Below are 23,958 nucleotides of genomic sequence, written 5' to 3'. Positions count from 1 at the left end.
AACACCTCATACTTCAACACTCATTGCTTGAAGAAACTCCTCAATCTTATTTATACACTTGCTAAGGTGACAATTTAAAATTGATGGTGATTGTCCAACCAGAGAAAATAGTTTTGCCTCATCTACTCTATCAAAGTCTTCAGAATTTTAAAGGTCTATTATATCTTCTAATCTCCTTTATTCCTCAGGAAGCTTAGTGAGTAACCTTTTCTCAGAACCATAATTAAAAGTGTTGATTTGAACTATTGCTTTATGTTGCCTGTTATCATTCTATATTGAGGCATCCAAACATTCTTTAACTGTGGCCTATGAAATTGTTCCTGTTTCCTGATACAAATTCTCTTTAGTTTTCTACCTGATGATTTCATGAGCGGAATTTTTACCAGTGGAATCATTGCCCATCATTCCTGGAGTCTCAAGGTTCCAGCCACCATGCCAAAGATCCCAAATGTCATAATTTTCAGAGCTTAGACAAGCTGGTAGTCCCTGCAAGAACTCTTTATTGTCTATCTACACTTGAATGTGCAATATACTTTTATAATGTAATATAATGTTATGGAATTAATGCAAAACAAGAGATGACCTCATTGAAATATGCAACAAGCTTGATGGGGCAATGTATGGATAAGGTTTCCCCTGGCTGAAATGTGCAGCACCAGAAGCCACCACCTCAAAATATAGAACATAGACCATAGAATAGTACAGCGCATTACAGGTCCTTTGGCCCACAATGTTGTGCCGACCCTCAAACCCTGCCGGCACAACAAATGGGACTAGTCATTCAGTACTGAGATGAGACAACATTTCTTCACCTGCAAGAAGTGTGTCTCTGGAAATCTCTACCATCAAGGATCATGGGGGCGTAGTTGGTGAGTATATTCTTGAAAGATATTGGTTGGATTTTGGATATTACAAGGCATGAACAGATATGGAAAGCGGAAGCAATAGTGGAGCCATAAGTGGCTAAACAGTCTACTCCTGCTTCTATTTCTTATGCTGTTATATTAAAAGAGAGAAAAAAAACAATCCAGATACTTAAATTACACAGAAAATCTACACAGTTTGTCCACAGCTGACATTTAACCAACTGGGCTTTAAATAACTGATCTTTTTAAAAAGTTCTTGAACTGAGGTGTAATATTGGCTACCTTCCTGTTCCCTACATAAGGTGTGAAAATATGTAGCACTAGTCTTTATGTAGTCAGTTCTGACTTTCTTTCAGCAGCTTAGCTTGCATAAGCTTTTCATCCTGAGTTCTGCTAATTACTTTTCAGAATCAGCTTCCACCCTATAGTTACATTTAAGAATTGTTTCACATTATTATCTAGCGCTCTTAAGCTTACTTCTAAATTCACTTTAAAAGCTGACTCAAAATATTCATTTAATCTCTTCTGCATACTTTCATTCTCATCTAGATTTACCCCTTCAACTTTGAGCTGTCATAACACCATTTTAATTATTTTTTCAGTATGCCTGCAAGAGCCCCTAATGTTTACTTTTACAAAATCTGTAATCTAGCTGCCAACAGAGAATCATGCATCCAGACGAACTCTGATGAACATATTATAGCAATGTTGCCCAGTATAATAGATTGTTTAAACAAGGTCATGTTACAGAATTTCAGAAAGACTACCTCATTAATTAAAGTCTTCAGCGAAAAGCTATTTATTGTAGCTTATCTCTGAGGAGAATGGTTACTGTAACAATGGGGGTTGGGAGACATATGGGTTAAAACACCATCTATTTCAATCTCAAGAACTTGCATTGCATTTCATCTGCAGCTGTCATAAATCTCTGCTAAAAAGTTGCAAGCAGGAAATTTGAAAAGAGACTCAGGCAATCTAAACACCTATTCATCTAGAAATATGTCCCTAACACAAAGTGTCATTATTTAACAAAAGCTGATGGTTTTACAACTGCTCCAACAGCCAAAAAAAAAATAGCTAGTGATGTGGAATGTATCAGGGATTCTTCTCTGAAACTTTTTTTTCAAAATTTTATATATGTACTATATATTATATCCTTTAAAGGCACATAGACTTCGTGGGCTGAGGAAGCATTGAGCTAGCTGAGCCCATGTTATTGCTACCCAAGATTTAATGAGATATTTGATAGCGGTTAGACACCCAAAGAGGACATTCAAAACACCTCTTTACTTTTTTGAACCGGGAAAACAAATGAAATGAAAGACCAAGGTTACAGTTCATAATGTTTTTCTGAAATAAAACATGTTTTTGTTTTGTACAAAACATAGCTCCATAGAGAATGTATGATTCAATTTTACTCCAATTGAAGAACAACAGATGCTTTCACCTTGAGGCCTGGAATTTATGTTGCCAAAACCAATATTCCAATGCCAGGTATCAGATTTGTTGAAGTCTGTTCAGATCCCATTACCGTACACAGACTCTGTCTAGAATGAGCAGAACTTAAAAATGATGCTACCATTTAAAGAAAAGTAGCCACAAGGGAAGCAACTTCTTACAGTCTTGATACATAGGCTATTAATCATTTTAAGCTACTCTCAGCCACCCTAAATCTAAAAAGAGTAGCTAAGAGAGAAAAAATGTTGAGTTGCAAAGTAATTAGAGCAGTGCCGTGAAATGGACTTTCTTGGCAAGTGAAGGAGAGGTGCAACATGGAACTCCCAGCTGATAATCGGAAAATGGAAGCACTGTTGCAAGTTTGGCACTGCAGGATGTCCTCATTAAATGACGGCAGTGCAGGCTGCCAGGCAGCAGGTGGCAGTGGAGTCAATACTGTGTGCAGGAACTGGGATCAGAAGCTGCAAAAGTATAATCATCTGAGAGACAGGGTCACTGGCACAAGGGCGTGCAATCAGTTCACATGATCATCCAAAGTAATCTCACACACACTTTCCCAATTCCTTTAATGTTTTTCTTTAAATAAATATGAAAATTCTAGCAAAGCATATATTCAAGCACACAAAGTGGACCAGGATCGACGTCGTGCCTCTTAATTTCACAGATACAACTGTTCAATGAACCCAAGCAAATTATATGCTCTCTGTGAAGATGAGGTGGCTGGCACTAGAGATCAGCTTGCCTCTTCCCATCTGATATATGTGCAAGCATTACATTTGGTGCATCTGTAGATGATCCTAATGTCAAAGGAGGCAGGTGCAAATCAACGAAGAATTTGCTGACTAGGCAGCATTTTACCATAGTTTAATTAAAGGAGATGGTACAGAGCCCCCAGCTGACTCCATCATGACTTAGTGATTCCAGTTCTCTGGAATTACTGCAAGATAAAGTTGTCTGCCAGATGACAGCAAGGTCGTTCTGGTTACTTCTTAATACACAGCACTTTGCATTTCTCTTCATTAAAATAGTGATTGAAAAACTTCCATGCCAGACCCCAGCATTAATTTTAACTTGAAATTCCAACATTCCTAAACTGCCACTTCCAATTTCCTATAAAAGTTTTTTTATTTTAAATTGAGAACACTCTTTCTTAATCAGATCTCACTGTTTCCAAATTGACTCAATTTTTAATAACCAATCTGATGAGCTTGTGGAGAGTCTTTGATATTTTTTAGATCCTATGCATTGTTAGGAGAAAATAAAATGATCGCCTGTGCAAAAAAGAAATTTAAACAAAAAATACTAACAGAATCCAGCAATTAAAAAATGTGAACAGTTGTGAATATGAAATTTCTTAACTCATGCTCACTCCAAGCAGATAGAAAATTTCAGTGCAGTCTGAATGAAGAGTTTGCCCAACAGTAATTTAATGTGTAATTTTGAGACACATTTGCCACTTCCTCTAATTCTTGCACTGCTGACCTCAGTGACAAGAAGATCCTCACCAATACACATACCATAGTTATCACCTATTTGGTGCAAACTATGAGCTGAAGACTCAAACACTAGAATCACTTGCCATACCTAATGCAGTGTAAATTTAATGCTGGCAGCTTTTGAACACGTAGTGAGATGCTCAAAATTAAAAAAAAATCAGTGGGGAATATGGGACAATTAATAGTATTGTAAATGACAGCCACTCATTGATAACTTGTCCACTGAGAGTTTGGGTATCGTTAAAAGCAGCTGGCCTGAGAAGCAGAGACATGGATGCAAGAGGAAAAGTTATGTATTATCACAATTCAAAGTGCATTTAAATAAACATGCCACCAAAAACTCCCTTTGCATCTAAGATCATGGAGTGGCGAGAAGAAAACCCTCATTACCTCAAGATTTACCTGGCACAGCAAGATAATCGTGATTGTCTGAAAGCACTGTGTCTCCATATGGAGATATCTTCTGTCCAACTATTTTCACTTCTTTATCGTTCATTATCTTACTATTCCAAAGATGAGTGGTAGTGTTCACACTTAATTCCACATCATATAGCACCATTCAACATTTTCTAGATAATTCATTTGCTATTACAGAAACAAATGGAATTCAGTGCAGGCAATAATTGCATTTGTAGAATGCAAGCAAGATGAGGAAAACATCGTAACTGGCTGGTCAAGAAATCCAGTCAAGATGGCGGCAGAAAACAACGATTCCTTGTGAGGTATCTTCCAGATAGCAAATCTCTTCAATTACTTCACTTTTTCTATGCCTTCTGCTTGTTCTTTTCATCTTGTTTGTGTAACAGAAACTGTTAGCGCATGTGACACGCAGTTTGGAAGTTGACTGAATGATCTAATGCTCTACTGTGTCCAGAGAGCTGCCTTGAGGAGGAGATCAGAGGCGGGGACCTGGAAAGGACTGACAACATGAGCTGACCAGTGGAAAAGACTGGAGACAGGGTGCGGGGTCATGAACAACCCTATCTCAAAGTGGTGAGGAAAATTGAAGCATCAACGTGAATGTCATCACTCCCGATGGAGACCACTGGGAGCTAGGTCGCCAACATTCGTACCTGGGTTGGCAGTGTTCAGACTCGGCGCGGCGGTCGCTGTTCATGTAAGGGCTGAGTTCATACGCCTGCTCTCCATGGATGCTGATGGAACGATGTTTTTGATATTCTGTGATTTATGGACTGCTCTTTATATCTGCCTCCTTCAGTTTTTTGGTGTTTTTGTTTTTGTGGCCAGTTGGCGGGCGGGTGATTTGTTAATTTTTTGTGTATGATGTTTCTGGGTATTTAATGCTATTGTACTTTTCTCCAAGTTGGGGGGGGGGGTCACTGTCATTTCTGCGGGGGAGGTGGGGTATTAATACTATTGTTGCAGTTTTTTTCCTGCAGGGAGGGTGTGGGGAATCTCGTGGTTTGCAGGTTTTGCCCTTTTTTCTTTTTTGTGCGGGTGGGGCGGGGGAGTTGATGTCTTTCTGTCAACATGGTCAAATTGTATTTTATGGCTACCCGGAGAAGGACAAATATCAGAGTTGCATTGTACATGCATATTTTACCAATAAAATGGACCTTTCGATACTAAGAAAGGGATAGAAGGGGATTGTGGAGTGCTTATGCATTGGTCCCTGAAGGTAGACAGACAGCTAAAGTGATTAAGATGGCCTTTAGGATTCTTGCCTTTACAGGCTAGGGTACAGAATGTACGAGCAGGGAAGTTATACAAAAGTGGCTAATATAGCTATTCTAGTTAGAGCACTGTGTACAGATCTTGCCACCATTCAACAAGATGGGTGTTCCAACATTAGAAACTTTCAAGGAAGTTGCCAGGTCTGGTAAGATCGAACTATAAGGAAATATTTGCGAGGTTGGTGTTGGTTTTTAGTTTGGAACAGACAGGAAGGGTAATTTAAATGAAATGTTTAAACGGTGAAAGGCTAAAATGGGTTAAACAGGAAGAACTAATCTCCCATGATAGGGAAGTAACCAGGTAGAAGAGATAACTTTAAATAACTTGGTGAAAGGACTAGAGGAGAGTTATAAATTTTTGTTCATTCAACATTCAAATGGAGCTTATTATATGAAAGGTCAGCACCGGCAGAAACCCTTATCACATTTACAAGGTGCTTGAATAAGCACTTGAAGTGCCATAATCTCAAGCCAATAGACCAAAAGCTAGATAGTGGGAGCACCATAAGTAGCTCAATATGTGACCAGCATAGATATGATGGGCAGAGTAAGCTCCTACAGGCCAAAACTATATATGTCAATGGAGGAGCTCCTCACAGGCAAACCACAGAATTAAATAACATGTTCACTGGGCTGACAGTTGGCAAATAAAATTTGATACGTAATAATTCTGGGCATTGATCACCCCTAGCCAGAAAGGAGACAACTAGACTGCATTACCTTCAACAATTGTATCCTTGTTGATCTTTTCACTGTCAATACTTTCTCAGTACTTGTGCACAAGAGAAACATTTTGAACTAAATGTAATTCTTTATTTTTCTCAATGTAATATGTATTATTTTGCGTGGTTTTTTTTGAAGAGAGTCAGTTGCTGCTGACTGTTGATACAATTTCTTTTATTAACTTAAACTATACTCCTTAACTGGCAAAAGGGTTGTGCAATCCTATGACATGTAATTAGTCCACTCTGAAAATCCCCAATTGTCATCATCTTATCTTTTTAGCTGTGAGGTACTTCTTTAATTCAGCATTCTTTTTTGCTGGCTGCTGCATATAATTAGAAATACTTCAAAAAAACTATTCATTTCTTTATTTGATTTCAACACCTTTTGAATTCATTGAGATTACCTTCAGTTTCATCATTGAATCTTGACAGAGCTTATCTCCCCTTGCAGCTGAAACCTCATCCACACCAATTAGCTTTGCCCGATACCGGAATCCATCTCCTTTAAAACGTTTTATCAGACCAGCTTCACTCCGATCCTGACCTGCAAGTTCAAAGAAAAGAAGGGCTATGGTTAGACGTTACTTACTTAATTTGCTTATTATTCGATGTAGTGAATATGTATGCAAGTCTTGTGAATGCAACCAATGACTAGAATATAACAAAATCTTCCAATTATCTAGCCTCCTTCCACTAGTAAAGCACACTAAAGGAAAGTGAAAATCCACGCATAGCATTTCAAAAAGTTAGGAGAGCTGACCAAAGATAAAATAACACAGATACACAGTATCTTAAATAATGTTTCAAGATAGGGGAATTAAATTGCATTTAAATTCCAAAGATAAATGGAATTGCAGACTGCAGAATTAAGACAAGTGCAATTGATAATTGTTGCAAATGAGGCATTATTATACATCCCAGAGGTAATAGACATGATAGTTTAGGGCAGGAATTTAGGGATGGAGATGGGTTGGATAGGGATTTGTGGACGAAAAAGAGGATCAGGTAATTAATGCTTTAAAGTGGCGACTGACACAGGTCAGTGGCCATTAGTGACAAATAGGTACACTGACTTGGGTCAGCAGCACAGTATGAGACAGAGGTTTGCAGCTGTAAGCAAGCTGAGGATGATGGAAGGAGCAACTTGCAGGGCTATGTAAGTGACTGTTGGAAAGATCAGGAACGAGAAGAAATAGATTCAGAATTTTACTTTGAGTGAAGTTGGGAGGTGATAAATAGCAGCAAATACAGTTTCAAAATTCAGAGATTTGAAAATGAAGATAGGCATTCTGATTATCTGATGTAGCCAGAGTGATTAAATGAGGTCACTGCATCACAGTGCCCAGAAACATTAATTTCAAAATGCCACAATAAATCATTGAGGGGATTTTAACTCACATCAAACTTGATATCCTATTGGCATTGCCATTAGTGCAAAAGTAACCATGGTGCCAAAAATGAGACAGGAGCCATGCACACAAAATGCTGGAGGAACTGGGCAGGTCAGACTGTGTCTGTGGAGGGAAATAAACAGTCGATGTTTCGGGCCTGATCAGGAGTCCTGATGAAGGGCCTTAGTCTGCAATGTCAACTATTTACTTCCCTCCAGAGATGCTGAGTTCCTCCAGCATCTTGTGTGTCCTGCTCAAGATTTCCAGCATCTGCATTCTTTCATGTGTTAATGGAAATTAACCTCAACTCTATAGATGCTGTCACCAGTAGATAGATTGCAAATCAGCCAAAGGGAGCAGCAAGGATAAATCTAATTATCCTCATAAATAGGGCAAAAATGTGTGAAAGAGATGTAGATATTGTGGCTGCTTTTGGATAATTATAGGAAAAAGTAACTTATGTAACAAGTTAACAAATTTCACAATTCTGGTTCTGATCGGACTCTGTATTTAAGTATAGAGGTGCATTATGATGAAGGGGAGAAAAACGGCATAATTGATCATGTTAAATGTTGCAGAGAAGTCTAAAAGGACATGTAAGGACTATGCAGCGAGGGTATACATGCAGCAATTATTTACTTTGGTGAATATCAGAAGTGGTTGAGATCTAGGAAATCAGGATTGGCAACTGAAGTGGAACAGGAGACTGGTCACAGTTTTGAAAATAAAACCTATAACTTGTTAACTTAATGTTAAGCAATATTTCAAAGAGATTTAAGTTAAAGCATGGAAATGCCTTTGCATGCAATATATAACCTAGCATTAAAGAAACACTGACTCTGCACAAAAAAAAGAGTCAAGTGCATTTAATCCACTCATCTGGATTATTTATTTGTATCTCTCATTCTTTTATTATGCTCTGGAATGATGAAACAACATGAAGGTACTTCAATTAAAATGCATAACCATTATTCACCAAACCACACATTTCCAATTTCATCACTATCTGTGGTGTCCATGGGCTCGTTATTGTTACTGCTTACCAAGGAAAATAACAGAGGTATAGCGATCAATAAAATATCTTTTATTGAAGACAATAAATTCTCAGCTACAGCAGCCAGTACAACAAAACAAAAGTCATACTACAGAGTACATTAGGTTCTTAAAAGTACATGAATCCCCATTTGTATATTATGCTTTCCTTTAAAGAAAAAGCTTACAGCTGTCTACAGTGCCAGCAACCTCAAGTTAATCACCCTGACTACAATAGGTAATCTAAGTGCCAATTTAATTTTCAAAATCTCTGAGTTTCAAAGTCTGCATCTTCATTATTCAAGTTCCAACTTTGTAGCATTACATATTGCTGTTCTACTTCTCTCAGGGTATAATCCTGACTTTATTATTGTTGATTTTTCCAACACCCTTCTTGTTACACAATGCCCACAATGCATTTGGCTAACATCAGTGAGTTCTAGTTGACTCATTGCCACTTTCAATCTTTCAAGCTACCTCCACCTCACATTGCAGCCCTTTCTCCAGGCTTCCGGGCTAATCTGCACTTGTTTCAGTATATTCTGCAATGTCATAAGAAAGTAAATCCTTCTGAAGCAACAAACAATCTGCTGGAGGAACTCAGTGGGATGAACAGTTTATGAAACAGTGCTGAATCACGGTTTCATCCTGGCAAATCTAGTTCCTCCAGAAGATAGTTTGAAGCTCCAGAATCCAGAATCTGCAATCTCTTATGCCTATAAAATTCTTGTGGACTTTGAGTTCTGTAAAAGTTCCAACACTTCATCTTCTATGGCATTTACAATACATAATGCTGAACATCATGCTGCATGTTCTTTTCTTTTGAAGAAATTGCTCTTAATATGTGCTTTATGTCAGAGTATATTCCTTGTTGTTCCTATCAATCTGTGTTGTCAATGCTCTTCAAAGAAATCACATTTCAGTTCCCTGTCATATGTTTTTGTCACAGCCTCTCTTCTTCATCTCGGCAGCATGTCTTTGTCTGGTGCCCCTCTTTCCAGGAAGGTCTACAGTATATTTTAGCTGTTCAGCTTGTTTCTTAGCCCTTCATATTCTTCATCAGATCAGTTTCCACCGACAACTGTGATGGTGTCACTATCTTTACCTTGATCACTCTATGTGCTATTGTGGAGAGAGACACCTATCCTTGATTATTTTTACTTCAGACCATATTCCTTCCTATTGTCCTAGGCAGTGGCACGATAGCAATCGACATTTCATTGTCCACAACTTCTTATTAATCCTCTCGAGGGTTAAACACTCACCTACACATTTTTAAGTACAGTCAGTATTTACATACTGATTCTTATGCTGTACACTCCATTGAATGCTAAGCTCAGAGTGTTAAATAGTTTCATCTGAATTCTATCATCAGCAGTTCTGTACACTAAATGACCCCTCAGTATCTGATCTAAAAAAGCAACTTTTGCCAACATCCTCATGCACTCGTCAACCTTTCCTTTGCCTCCCGGAGCTACATCTGAAATTGTATCTCTTGTAAATCTCTGAAGGTGCTGAAGTAAGGTTCCCCTTCAATGTCTTTACAAAAGCTGTGTAAGAAACCTAGTCCATTCTCCATTGTTCATGGTGCTAAGGGCTCACCAAGGTCCTGTATGCCTTCAACAATGACCACACTAAGAGCAACAATATCGCCTTCCTCTTTTCATGCATAGTCATGTTTCAGTCCGTTGTCCTCACTGAGACCTCAACTATATCATATAATAATTACAGCAGGGAAACAGGCCAACTTGGCCCTTCTAGTCCATGCTGAACGCTTACTCTCAGCTAGTCCCACCGACCTGCACTCAGCCCATAACCCTCCATTCCTTTCCTGTCCATATACCTATCCAATTTTACTTTAAATGACAATAACGAACCTGCCTCTACCACTTCTACTGGAAGCTCATTCCACACAGCTACCACTCTCTGAGTAAAGAAGTTCCCCCTCGTGTTACCCCTAAACCTTTGCCCCTTAACTATCAACTCATGTCCTCTTGTTTCAATCTCCCCTACTCTCAATGGAAAAAGCCTATCCACATCATCTATCTATCGCCCTCATAATTTTAAATACCTCTATCAAATACCCCCCTCAACCTTCTACACTCCAAAGAATAAAGACCTAACTTTTTCAACCTTTCCCTGTAACTTAGATACTGAAACCCAGGTAACATTCTAGTAAATCTCCTCTGTACTCTCTCTATTTTGTTGACATCTTTCCCATAATTCGGTGACCAGAACTGGACACAATACTCCAAATTTGGCCTCACCAATGCCAAATTTTGGTCCACAAAAGACACTGCCACCTAGTTCCTAGAAGTGGCAGAAAGAAGACTTATTTCTTATACTTACCTGATACCCACTTTGCATTGAGAAACCCATTCTCTATTAACTTCTTCCTATATCACTGTTCCTGACACTTAAGAGCAGTTTGCTGACACTTAGTAAGGCAAATAATGAAGTACAGTTATCAATAAAGCACACTTTGCTGAAGGCTGTAAACAGCTGACAGTAGTAATTGTGACACTAACTGACTGAAAGTCACGCCGCATAGAACACTTTATTCTTAAAGGTAGACTAACGCTCATTGATATTACATTACATCATGCGCCATGTTGTATGACGTGGACGATCATGGTCTATTCATGACCATCATTGTTCTGGGCAAAGCTTTCTGCAAAAGTGGTTTGCCATTGCCTTCTTCTGGGCAGTGTCTTTCCAGGACAGGTGATCCCAGCCATTACAAACACTTTTCAGACACTGCCTGCTTGGCATCAGTGGTTACATAACCAGGATTAGTGACATGCACCATCTGCTCAATGGGATTCAACATCTGCTCCCATGTCTTCATGTCACCCTGATCGGTGGGGTGGGGGTGGGGGGTGGGGGGTTGCTAAACAGGTTCTACACCTTTCTGAAGGGTGAGCTGAAGGCTAGCTGAGGGAAGGAGTGCCTTACACCTCCTTTGGTAGAGACATACCTCCACTCTACCACCCAACATCGATATTACACACTGCTATTTCCAAAAAATGTAGGATAATCCAATGTAGTTATGCACCAGCTTGTCAGTATTTATTTTGTCATCAACAATGTGATAGAAATTTTAGTTAATAATAATATCAGGCAGCACATTCTCAACAATAACTTGCTCACAGACACTCAGATGGGGTTGCATTGGGCTTGCTCAGCCCCCATTACAGTTAGGCCAACGTGAACAAACAAACTAAATCTTGGAGGTGGTGTAAAACTGACTGTCCTAGACATCAAACAACATCTGATAGTCTCTCATCAAGGACATGGATCAATGGGAATCAACAATAAACTCCATATTGACTGGATTCATATTTAATATGAAGAGAGGTAACTATTGGAGGTCAATCAGTGCAGCCCCAGGATACTGCAGCTCCACCAATGACATAACCTCTATTTCAAAGGTCAGAAACAGGATGTTTTCACAGTTTCAATTCTACTTGAAACACCTTAGAAAATGTATATATTATTCATTCACTCATAGATGCAATTCCGCTGCCCCAATTAGTGAAAGTTTCATAGACATAGTTAAAAAGGTATAAAAAAGCCAAACTGAGTACTAAATGGATAACACGAGAGGGCACAGTTTTAATGTGCTTTGAAGTAGGTACAGAGGAGTTGTCAGGGGCAAGTTTTTTTTACACAGAGAGTGATGAGTGCGTGGAGCATGCTGCGTGGAGGCAGATATGATAGGGTCATTTAAGAGACTCCTGGATAGGTACATGGAGGTTAGAAAAATAGAGGGCTATGGGTAACTTCAGGTGATTTCTAAGTAAGTACATGTTCAGCACAACATTGTGGGCCAAAGGGCCTGTATTGTGCTGTGGTTTTTCTATGTCTCTAATGTTATCAATGATTGCATCTACCATTATCTTCACTTTCATTGCAATATTCAATATGATTTTCGGTATCTTCAAATTCTTTGTTGTTTCTAATTTGTTGAAGTGGTGAAGACATTTCATTTTCACTCCCAGCCATTTCTGGCATCTGGAAGCCTGAATGCTTGAAACTGCAGTGAGCAAAACAGTTCTGAATTGTCTCCTGCTTATTTCTCACTGACTATCATTGCCAAAATTCACTACCTTTTGAACACAAACACTATACAATTATGCTATTTAAAAACTGTTTGCTCGAAGCATGTTGTTGCATCTAATGGCCACTGTCCCAATTAAGTGGTGTAAAGCCCCAAACTATGGAAAGGAATCCTGGTTATTTTATCAATTAATTCTTGCTCTTTAAGAGTTGTCCCAAGTACACAATGCCTTGATTAACCAATGGTCCAATTAACATAAATATATATTTTTGGCCATTTAATTTATTAAGGAGTTTCATATGAAACTGAATCTGTGCAAGTATCCCATTTTTGACATTTATATTACAAGGAACACTATTAATGAAAGAGCAATGTCCTGGAGATTATATGATTGACCTCCAGCAATCACAATCACCACTCTTTATACTAAGTTTGAATCCAGTCAGTGGAGAGTTTTTCTCATTTCCCATTGACTTCACTATTATTAAGGCTCCTTGATGCCGACCATTTTGATGTCAAAGGCAGCTAGTTTCACATCACTTCAGGAGGTTTGAACGTTGCTAATGAGAATGGCATGGGACATATCAGGTCTCTCCAGGATGTAGGGCATAACTACATGAAAGTGGTCCTTCTTTCTCTCATTATGCACTTTAAAATAGATATGATGTATGTTTATTTCCGCATTAAAATATAAACAATACAGTCTGATATTATTAACATGGTTCCCTAGCCTTTAGATGTTTATTGTAATTTCCTAGTTAAAAGGTTTATCTAATTAAAATGACACTTCATAAACCAACTTTAAGTACAAAAATCATATCTCCACAACAGGTATTTCCAAGCATTGTAAAGGAACATTCAGACACAAGTGATTCTATAAGTGTGTGCAGTAATGCAATGTTTAAGTGCACTGTCTGGTGAGATACTTATGCACTTATAAGATGTCAGATTCTATTCTGGAATAACTGACATCTGTCAAGGTAGTAGTGGGAATTTAGAAACAAACAGGTTTCTTCAATCAATTATTTTGGTGAGCAAGTCAAGGAAGTTCCAAAATTTTAGACAGAGATTTATGGCAGGATTTGACTCAGAAGAGGAACTGTTGCCCCAGCAACAGGCTAGAACCTGTGTCTTGAAGAATAACGGGGTTCTCAGTGCTGATGGCTGTTTTGCTGAAATATGGCAATAAAGAGAGAAATTCAGAACTGGTGAATCATGATAAGCGACACTTTAACATAACCTGCAGAAGTTAGTGAAATAACTACAGTTTAAAATATTACTGAATTAACCTTGGAAAACAAAACTTGGAAGATGTAGTGCTTTATTGCACAAAACATAATTGAGTTTGTAAACTGCTAATGAATCATAATTACTACTTAACAACCTCCCTAGCCTCATAAAACCAACTTTACATTTGTGGATTGTCATTGTCTCAGTTAAATATTTTAAAATTCCATTGCCTACAAAGTTTGAATAAATCAGATGCAATAATGGGTCAGCAATGATTGCTTTGTTCTTGATAAAATTAGCTTTTTAGGTTGGTGCTGGGTTTTCAGAGGGGATTTGTGATTGCAGGGAAGGGTAGGGTGTGGCCCTCACCTGTAGAATGACTTTACTCACTTGCAGTAGTCTATGTGTGACACTATACCGGTGACACCATATTTCCCCAGAAATACCCAATGACAGGCATCCCTTAGAAGTTTGTGAAGACTTGGCATGTCATCTAAAACTGACAAACTTCTATAGATGCACAGTAGTATAAATAGTTGCATTACAGCCTGGTATAAAAACATCAATGTCCTTGAACAAAAAAATTTGCAAAAAGTAGTGTATACAGCCCAGTCGATCATAGTTAAAGTTCTCCGCGCCATTGAGGAGATCTGCAAGGAGCACAATCTATCATCAATGACCCCCACCATCCAGGCCATGCACTCTTCTCACTGCTACCATTAGGAAGGAGGTATGGGAGTCTCAGGACACATATCACCAGGTTCAGGAACTGTTATTAGCACTCAACCATCAGGCTTTTGAATCAAAGTGGATAACTTCACGTACTCCTACTGATTCCACAATCAATGGACTCACTTTCAAGGACTCTTCATCTCCTGTCCTATATATATTTATTTTTTTTTTTCCTTTTTGCATTTGCACAAACTGTTGTCTTTTTTGCACTTTGGTTGTTTCTCCATCTTTGTTTTGACTGCAGTTTTTTCATTGATTCTGTTGTCTTTGTTTGGCAGGGCTCCATGACTTGATTCTGCATTGAACTACGCTGAACTGTGGGACTCTCTTTGTGGACCAGTTCAGAATGCTATTTGCTTGTGGTTATTGTTTGCATGATGTGTTTTTTTTTCCCTCTCTTCACATTGGGTAGTTGACAGACATCTTTTTTTATGCATGGGTTCTTTTGGATTTCTTTGTTTTGTGGCTGTCTGAATATCAATGTTGTATAACGTAAACATATTTTGATAATAAATGTATTTTGAACTTTGAACCTTGAATGCCTGCAGGAAAACAAATCTCAGAGTAGTGTATGGCGACGTATATATACTTGGATAATGTATTTATTTTAAACTTTGACTTACTTTGAATCTCCAGACAATATGACTCAAGTTTCCAGCAAAAATTACAAAAAGAACATTGCATAGGAAATAGCATCATCCCATTCACCCGAGAAACAGAAATTCAGCTGGGTTGTAAAGGCAAATTACTCCAGGAAGCTCCCAGTCACATCTCTGCAGTGATTTGCACAAAGTTCTTGCTACTTTGTTTTACACTGTAAAATGTATTATAAACATGTCATTCCACACACAAATCTATTGAAAGTAATCATTTTCAAATATTTCTGATATTTCAGTATTCACATCGACATAAATATATCCCAAGCTGCAAGTTGATTACTGTAAAATATTTAAAACTATCATTCAAAGTGGTGTTTTTTATTTGTGGGTTCCTATTTATCACATTTAAAAAGATGTGATTGGCTGCTTATCCTACTCAACACAGATGAATGTAGTGGAGCCTGTTAAAAGGCAAAACCAAGGCTAAAATGGGGATGATCTGCAGTTGTAGCAATATGTGTTCCCTGAATGGAGTTAGGGTGGAAAACTGCAGAGGAACAAGTGTTGAAGCTTTATTGGCTTTATTGGTGACACAGAAAATAGTAGTTAAAATGTCTGTGAAAACATATAGCAGTATTAACATGGGTGGCAGTAAATTAAGAGAAAAGAAAGAAAGAGAGTTGGGAAGGAGGTTGAAATTACTAAGTCAAATAATCACCTATGGTAGTAACTGTGAAAGGAAAGTAGAAAGAATACGTCAGGAAGACAGTGGGTGAGGTTAGTCAAAATTAATCATTCCAAATATGCCAGATAATTTGTATAGAGCAGGTCTTCAAAATAAACCAAAGGAGCAAGAGGGAGGACAAACTATGCCTTCATAAGTCTTCATAACAGGCAATGGCAACTTTAGCTTTACTTGGGATATGTAGTCGATATTATCAGTCTGGGGGGAGATTAAACTAGAATTGTTGTGGGGTGGGAACCGAACTGAAGAGACTGGAGAAGAGGAGGTTAGCTCACAAATAGAGAAAGCTTGTAGACAGTGCGAGAGGGAGGATAGGCAGGTGATAGAGAAGGGACGCACTCAGACCGAAAGCTTGAGGTGTGTCTATTTTAATGCAAGGAGTGTTGTGAACAAAGCACATGAGCTTAGAGTGTGGATCAGTACTTGGAGATATGATGTGGTGGCCATTACAGAGACCTGGATGGCTCAAATATCGATTGGCATCTCCCTAACGCAGGGGTTTAGATGGGGTGGAGTTTGTTAGGTGTGTTCAGGAAGGTTTCCTGACACAATATGAGGATAAGCCGACAAGAGGAGAGGCTGTACTTGATCCGGTATTGGGAAATGAACCTGGTCAGGTGTCAGATCTCTCAGTGGGAGAGCATTTTGGAGATAGTGATCATAATTCTATCTCTTTTACAATAGTATTGGAGAGAGATAGGAACAGACAAGTTAGAAAAGCATTTAATTGGAGTAAGGGGAATTATGAGGCTATCAGGCAAGATATTCGAGGCTTAAATTGGAAACAGATGTTCTCAGGGAAAAGTATGGAAGAAATGTGGCAAATATTCAGAGGATATTTGTGTAGCGTTCTGTATAGGTATGTTCCAATGAGACAGGGTAGTTATGGTAGGGTACAGGAACCATGGTGTACAAAGGCTGTAATAAATCTGGTCAAGAAGAAAAGAAAAGGTTCAGAGAGCTAGGTAATGCTAGAGATCTAGAAGATTATAAGACCACTAAGAAGGAGCTTAAGAAGGAAATTGGAAGAGCCAGAAGGGGCCAAAAGAAGGCCTTGGTGGGCAAAATTAAGGAAAACCCCAAGACATTCTACATGAAGAGCAAGAGGACAAAATGTGAAAGAATAGGACCTATCAAGTGTGACAGTGGGAAAGTGTGTATGGAACTGGAGGAAATAGCAGAGGTACTTAATGAATACTTTACTTCAGTATTCACTATGGAAAAGAATCTTGGTGATTGTAGTGATGACTTACAGCAGACTGAAAAGCTTGAGCATGTAGATATTAAGAGAGAGGATGTGCTGGAGCTTTTGGAAAACATCAAGTTGGATAAGTCGCCGGGACTGGATGAGGTGTACCCCAGGCTACTGTGGGAGGGGAGGGAGGAGATTGCTGAGCCTCTGGCGATGATCTTTGCATCATCACTGGGGACAGGAGAGGTTCCGAAGAATTGGACGGTTGCGGATGTGGTTCCTTTATTCAAGAAATAGAGGGTTATATGTAAGCCTAGTAATTTCTAAGGAGGGGGCATGTTCAGCACAACTTTGTGGGCCGAAAGGCCTGTATTGTGCTGTAGGTTTTCTATGTTTCAATGATACAAAGATAGACGGAAGGACAGGTAGTGCTGAGGAAGCAGGGTATCTGCAGAAGGACTTAGACAGATTAAGAGAACGGGCAAAGAAGTAAAAGATGGTTATAGTGTAGGAAAGTGTAGAAGCTACAAGAAATTAAGGCACAGACTATTTTTTAAATGGGGAGAATATTGTTTTTAAATCAGAGGTGCAAAAGGACTTCAAAGTCTTCATGCAGGATTACCTGAAGATTTACTTGCAGGTTGAGAGGTTGAGTTGGTTATAAGGAAGGCAAATGCAATGTTTGCATTCATTTCAAGAGAACTAGAACAAGGCCTGTCCTCGCTGGACTGTAGAAGAATGAAGGGGGATTTCATTGAAACCCATTGAATATTGAAAGGCCTAGCTAGAGTGGATGTGGAGAGGCTGTTTCCTATAGTGGGTGAGTCCAGGACCAGTGAACACACCCTTAGAATAGAAGGATGTCCAATTAGAGCAGAGATGAGGAGGAGTTTCTTAGACAGAGGGTGTGAATCTGTGGAATTCATTTCCATGGATAGCTGAGGAGGCCAATTCATTGAGTATACTTAAAGCGGAGGTTGATAGGTTGTTAATTATTCAGGGCATCAAAGGTTATGGGGAGAAGGCAGGAGAATGCGATGAAGAGGGATAATGCTTCGGCCATGTTGGAATGTGGAGCAGACTCAAGGGGCCAACTAGCTTAATTCTGCTATTTTGTCATATGGACTTAAGGAATTTTAAAAGGTACAATAGCCAACCATCTGATTGGACAGTCCAGATGGTGGATGGACAAGTTTAATCTCTAGAATGTATAGGAGGTGAAAAGAGGGAAAAGAGGGAAAATGAGTTTTTATGCTTCTAAAATAAAGAAGTGATAGGCACATTATTGAGTTTTTCAAAGAGTGCTAACATAGTAGATTGCCAGTTATGGGCAGGCATGTTCCTGGAAGTTTCATCAGGTTATGTAATGTTGTTCAAAACTAAGTTACTCAAAAACAAATTCGCTCTGTGACAATGTAAACTGGATCCATTGGAAAGACTTCCATGTTCATTTCGGCTTGGAAGGATTTTAAATATGGCTTTAAAAAGGCCCATTTGCTTTCGGTTCCTTGATGGTTAGTTTGTGCAACATCTGTAACCTTTAGAAAAAAGCACAGAACTGCACCTTTACACAATACAGATTTGATTTCATCCTTGGTAAATTAGAGAACACATAGAGAATCTGGCCTACTCACTTTCCCATAATATATTCAGTACCTTACCCTCATCCATATTAAAATCCATATGCCATTGTTCCACCCCTTTATATATTTTATCTAATTCTCTTTGTCATTCCCTCAGGTTCAACTGCTCTTTCTGGTTTGGTAAAATATGGAAATATGGCAATATTTTGTTGTATTTCACATCCATGCTGTAAATGTAAATTAGAAACAGTTGGGGTCCGAATGCCAATCCTCATATATGACTCAATCTCTGAATAATTGAGTTTTTATTTGGTCCAGAAGTAGAAGATATTACATTCTGAAAGATAAGGAGAGACTGTTGCCTTGGGCACTAGTCAGACCTAATGTCCGTCAGTTGTACATGCTCAGATTTGATCCTAGCCCAGAGGTAGGAGATAAAGGACTGGTCTTAATCCCTGTAATGCTGGATGCTCTCAATAGTTATAAAAATCTTAGATTTTTTTCAAATAGGTTTAACAGTTGTGTGTATTTTAATAGCTAATTGTGCAACTTAAAATGATTAAAATTTTGTAGTCACACAATATTTACAAGCTCATCAAATAGTTAGAATTAGGTAAAATTGTTTAGTGCAATTTTAAGTGTTTTAACAGGACCAGATAAATTATTTTCAAATTCACAATAGAGAATTGCCCCTGGCTGGATTATCGAATTCCATCTGTGATCACTTTTGCAAAATCACAGTTAATCATTCTCTTCATTAAGATAATCAATTGGTTAGAAAATAAAGTTCAAAAATTCTTCCATTTATTAAACAAACTGTTGTGCGTGCTATTTATATAGTTCTAAAAGTCAGGTGTGAATTCTTGTAAGAATGCCTAATAAAACTAATCAGCGATAACAATGATAGGCATTGGTTATTATTTGTTGGGATCTGCTTTCAAATCTATCTGTGCTATCTCTTTTCTGATTGCATTGGAGGAATACTTTATTTGGTGTCTCTCTCACTTCAGTGACTACTAAACACTCCCAACGATGGCTGTGTAATACAAATGTGATTCCTTGGGTGAATGATCACAATTAGAATGAACAATGAAAGAGTGCCGGTTCAACTGTGATACTGAATTTGCTTAGATGGGTAATTAAATAAGGCTCTGGTTTTGTTTGGGGAGCCAAGTATTCTGTGCTGGGAATAATGAATTTATTTATTAGAAGATGGCCAATCTAGACTGGATTCTGAGCCAGCAGGGTATGTGCAATAAAATTCTCAGGCTTACTTATTTATATTTTTTAATTGCTTCAAGCTGATAAACAACACTAAGGCAAAATAAGATGAAAGAGCAGTTATCTGTAGTATTTAGGGCTTGTAAAATTCACATAGAAGAGTGTAGTTTCAGGATGAGGTCAAGCTGGGTAACATGAACCCTCATCAATTTGAACTAAGCCAATCCACATACATTTGCCTAAATCAAGTTCACTTTCATGCCTTTTGCATTAAATTAGCACAAACCACTAATTACAGGAACTACACTTACTCTTTCCAAAAAAGGAAGTACAGGGCTTTTGTGAAAGAAATGAGAGCAAAAACATTCTTAACAGGAGAGAGGGGTATTGCCTCTTTGTATTTGTGACAATAAAATGGGGCAATAACGTGTTTCAATATGATCTGAATTACCACAGTAAACACATGATTTCAGATAAATAATGTTCATATCCAGGTAGTCCCTTGGGATCAGGAAATATTTCCAGACATTCAGGGATGCCTGTTATGGCCAATGTGTTCCATTTGTTTTCATTAGAATGGAGACTGGGAAGTGTTAGGGTCATCATGCTTGTATAAATCATAAATGCAAGAAAGTCTGCAGATGCTGGAAATCCAATGCAACATACACAAAATGTTGGAGGAACTCAGCAGGCCAGCCAGCATCCATGGAGATGAATTAACGTTCAGTGTTCTGGCTGAGACCTTTCATCAGGACTGGAAAGGAAAGGGTAAGACAACAGAATAAAAGGTGGTGGGACAGGAAAGAGGATAGCTAGAAGGTGATAAGGGAAGCCAAGTGGGTAGGAAGGGTCAAAGGATGGAGAAGCAGGAATCTGATAGGAGTGGAGAGTGGACCATAGGAAAAAGGGAATGAGGAGGGGACCCAGGGGAGGTGAAAGGCTGGTCAGAAGATGCAAGAGGCCAGAGTAGGGAATAGAAGAGAGGAGGGGTAGGGATTTTTTTTAACTGGAATGAAGAATGCCATCAGATTGGAGACTATCCAGACAGAATATAAAGTATTGCATCTACTCCCTGAGAGTGGCCTCATCTTGGCACAAGAGGAGGCCATGGACAGACATGTCGGGATGGTAATGGGAACTGGAATTAAAATGTTTGGTCACTGTTTTGACAGATGGAGCAGAGGGTGAGGACCAGTTCTGGCAGACAGAGGAGGGTTGTGGTGGAGGGAACTGTTTGGTTTTGTTATTGAGATAGATGCAGAGAGCTTTAACTCCTTCTTTATGGGGGATAGAAGTGTATAGGGACTGGACATCCATGGTGAACATGAGGTGGTCAGGGCCTGGGAATTGAAGACTACTGAAGAGAATGAGAGCATGAGGGATGTCACAGGTATGGGGGAAAGGGACTGAACCAAAGGGATAGAATGGAGTCGAGGTGCAAATGTCACAATCAGGGATTCAGCAGTGCAGTAGATACAGCAATTGTGCTTGTGAATTAGCTAATTATTATTTAGTCATGCTAGTATTTAACTCCATACTTGTCATCATAGTGCTGTCGAGACTTGGACAGAGCACAGCAATGCTTCGCTGCCTGTTTGCTTTCCCTGAGAAATTGGACCTTTGAGTCAACCGACTCTGAAGACTAGCAGTATTTGTTTAATGTTCAGATTGTCTTTTCAGCTGCAGTGTAGGCTTCATTTCCCATTTGAGAATTTTAGTTAATGGCCCTATTTGGCCTAGCATTTATTGTTGATTTTCCCTTTAACACTGTTCACATTAAAGTTTGTGAACTATCAACCTGCTTCAGTGTCTCTCACTCTGTACTGGGGCCATATCCAAACCTGGCAACAGCACGTCTCAACCAGAAAGATGGACCCAGCAGAGAGAGAGCAGCTGAACTTGGCCATGAGATTCATTGGTCAGGTAGGAGACAAGCTACAGGCAATGGAATCTGTTCTCAGTGAAGTTAGGGAGGCAATAAGGCAGATAATCTCGTGCTGACAAGCCCAGTCTCACTTGAAGGAACAGGTATCATCCCCAGCTGTAACTGTTCAGCAGCACAGCAGCTCAGCACAGGCAATCAGACTCAGGTGTCTGTGATTTCCACACTTATGGCCGTCATCCACAAACTTACTGTGAACAGCCAGCATCAGCTGACAGCCACTAACGTTCTTGCCAGCTCAATTCAGCAGTCTCAGGCCACCTCAGTCCCACTCCCAGGTCCTCCTTTTCTGCTGCTCCAACAACCTCTGCTACTAATGCTCCCGTGCCCGGACCAGAGCCGACTCCCACGACTGTACAGGAACTGAATATTCCATCACCAGACAGGTATTCTGGCGATCCCGAAGGTTGCAGGGATTTTATTACCCAATGCGAGCTGACATTCCAAGCCCAGCCTGGTCGTTTTGGTGATGATGCATGAAAAATTGACGTATATGGTCAATCTTCTTGACGGACCTCCACTCACCAAGACCTTGGCAGGATTCCATTGGACGGATGATGCCGACCAAGCATTTTCAGAGCTAAAGCGATGTTTCACCACTGCCCCACGGCTGCAACACCCAGACCCATCTCAGCCAGTCATTGGATGCATCCGATGTTGGCACTGGAGCTGTCCTCTCTCAGGGCTTGTCTCCGGATAGCTGGGTACACCTCTGTGTCTTTTTTTCCCATCGCTTCTCTCCAGTCGAGAGGAATTATGATATTGGGAACCGGGAGCTTCTGTCTGTCAAGAAGGCCCTGGAGCAATGGCGATACTGGCTGGAGGGGGCAAAGCATCCATTCGTAGTTTGGACGGATCACAAGAACCTCTCCTATATTCAGGATGCTAAGAGACTCAACTTTCGTCAAACCCGGTGGGCTCTCTTCACACGGCTCAATTTTATCGTCACTTATTATCCCGGCAGCAAGAAGACAAAGGCCGACGTTCTCTCCCAGCAGTTCGACAGATCTGAGGACCATTCCAGGGCCCATTCTTCCTCGCTCGTGTATCACTGCTCTGGTGATCTGAGGAATAGAGGCAGAGGTGAGGGCTGCCCAACAATCAGACCCAGGCCTGGATGGGGGACCTCCCAACAAACTGTTTGTACCTGCTGCAGTGCATTCTAAAGTGTTGGAATGGGGTCACTCCTCCTGTCTGGCTGGATATCCAGGAATTCAATGGACTCAGGAGTTTGTAAAGAGACAATTTTGGTGGCCATCTATGTCCCAGGATGTCCACGTCTTTGTATCTGCCTGTCCCACCTGCGCTCGGAACAAGACATCACACCAGCGTCCTGCGGGTCTGTTATGTCCACTGCCAGAGCCCCACCACCCCTGGTCCCACCTCTCAGTAGATTTCATCACTGGTCTACCCCTGTCTAATGGAAACACCACTGTGGATTGATTTTCCAAGGCTGCCCACTTCATTGCCCTCCCCAAGCTCCCATCGGCTCATGAGACTGCCACACTCATGGTTCAGCATGTGTTCAGGCTCCATGGCTTTCCTTGAGACACAGTGCCTAATCATGGACCACAGTTCACTTCCCATGTTTGGAAGGATTTCTGCTCTCTGGTAGGAGCCACGGATAGCCTCTCGTCTGGCTTCCACCCCCAATATAAAGGCCAGACTGAGAGAGTGAACAGGAGTTGGAGACAACCCTGTGCTCTCTTGGCTCTTCAACCCCACGTCCTGGAGCTCCCAATTGGTTTGGGCAGAGATTGCGCACAATAACCACCAGTCGTGCTCCACTGATATGTCTCCCTTTGAATGCCAGAAGGGATTCCAGCCCCAACTCTTCCCTGATCAGGAGATTGACATAGGAGTTCCGGCTGCTGAACAGCTGATCCAGCGCTACAAGTGCACCTGGAGATGAGCCAGGGCTTCTCTGCTGCTCACCCAGAAACAGCATTCCTGGCAGACTGATCGACTCCATCGACAGGTAAGACCATTCAA

The 23,958-nt window shown here is 40.0% G+C and overlaps 1 protein-coding gene across 1 annotated transcript in view; it reads right to left on the bottom strand.

The window, feature by feature from the left end:
- dab1a (DAB adaptor protein 1a) overlaps positions 1–23,958 on the bottom strand; it is a 360,974-nt gene that overhangs the window by 158,940 nt on the left and 178,076 nt on the right. Inside the window, exon 3 of the mRNA XM_059983518.1 lies at positions 6,644–6,783. Coding sequence (XP_059839501.1) covers positions 6,644–6,783 — 140 coding nt within the window. The remainder of the gene's footprint in view (positions 1–6,643; positions 6,784–23,958) is intronic.

This window comes from Hypanus sabinus, chromosome 11 (assembly GCF_030144855.1).
Source record: "Hypanus sabinus isolate sHypSab1 chromosome 11, sHypSab1.hap1, whole genome shotgun sequence".
NCBI lineage: Eukaryota > Metazoa > Chordata > Chondrichthyes > Myliobatiformes > Dasyatidae > Hypanus > Hypanus sabinus.
This window is presented reverse-complemented; position numbering and strand designations above follow the sequence as displayed.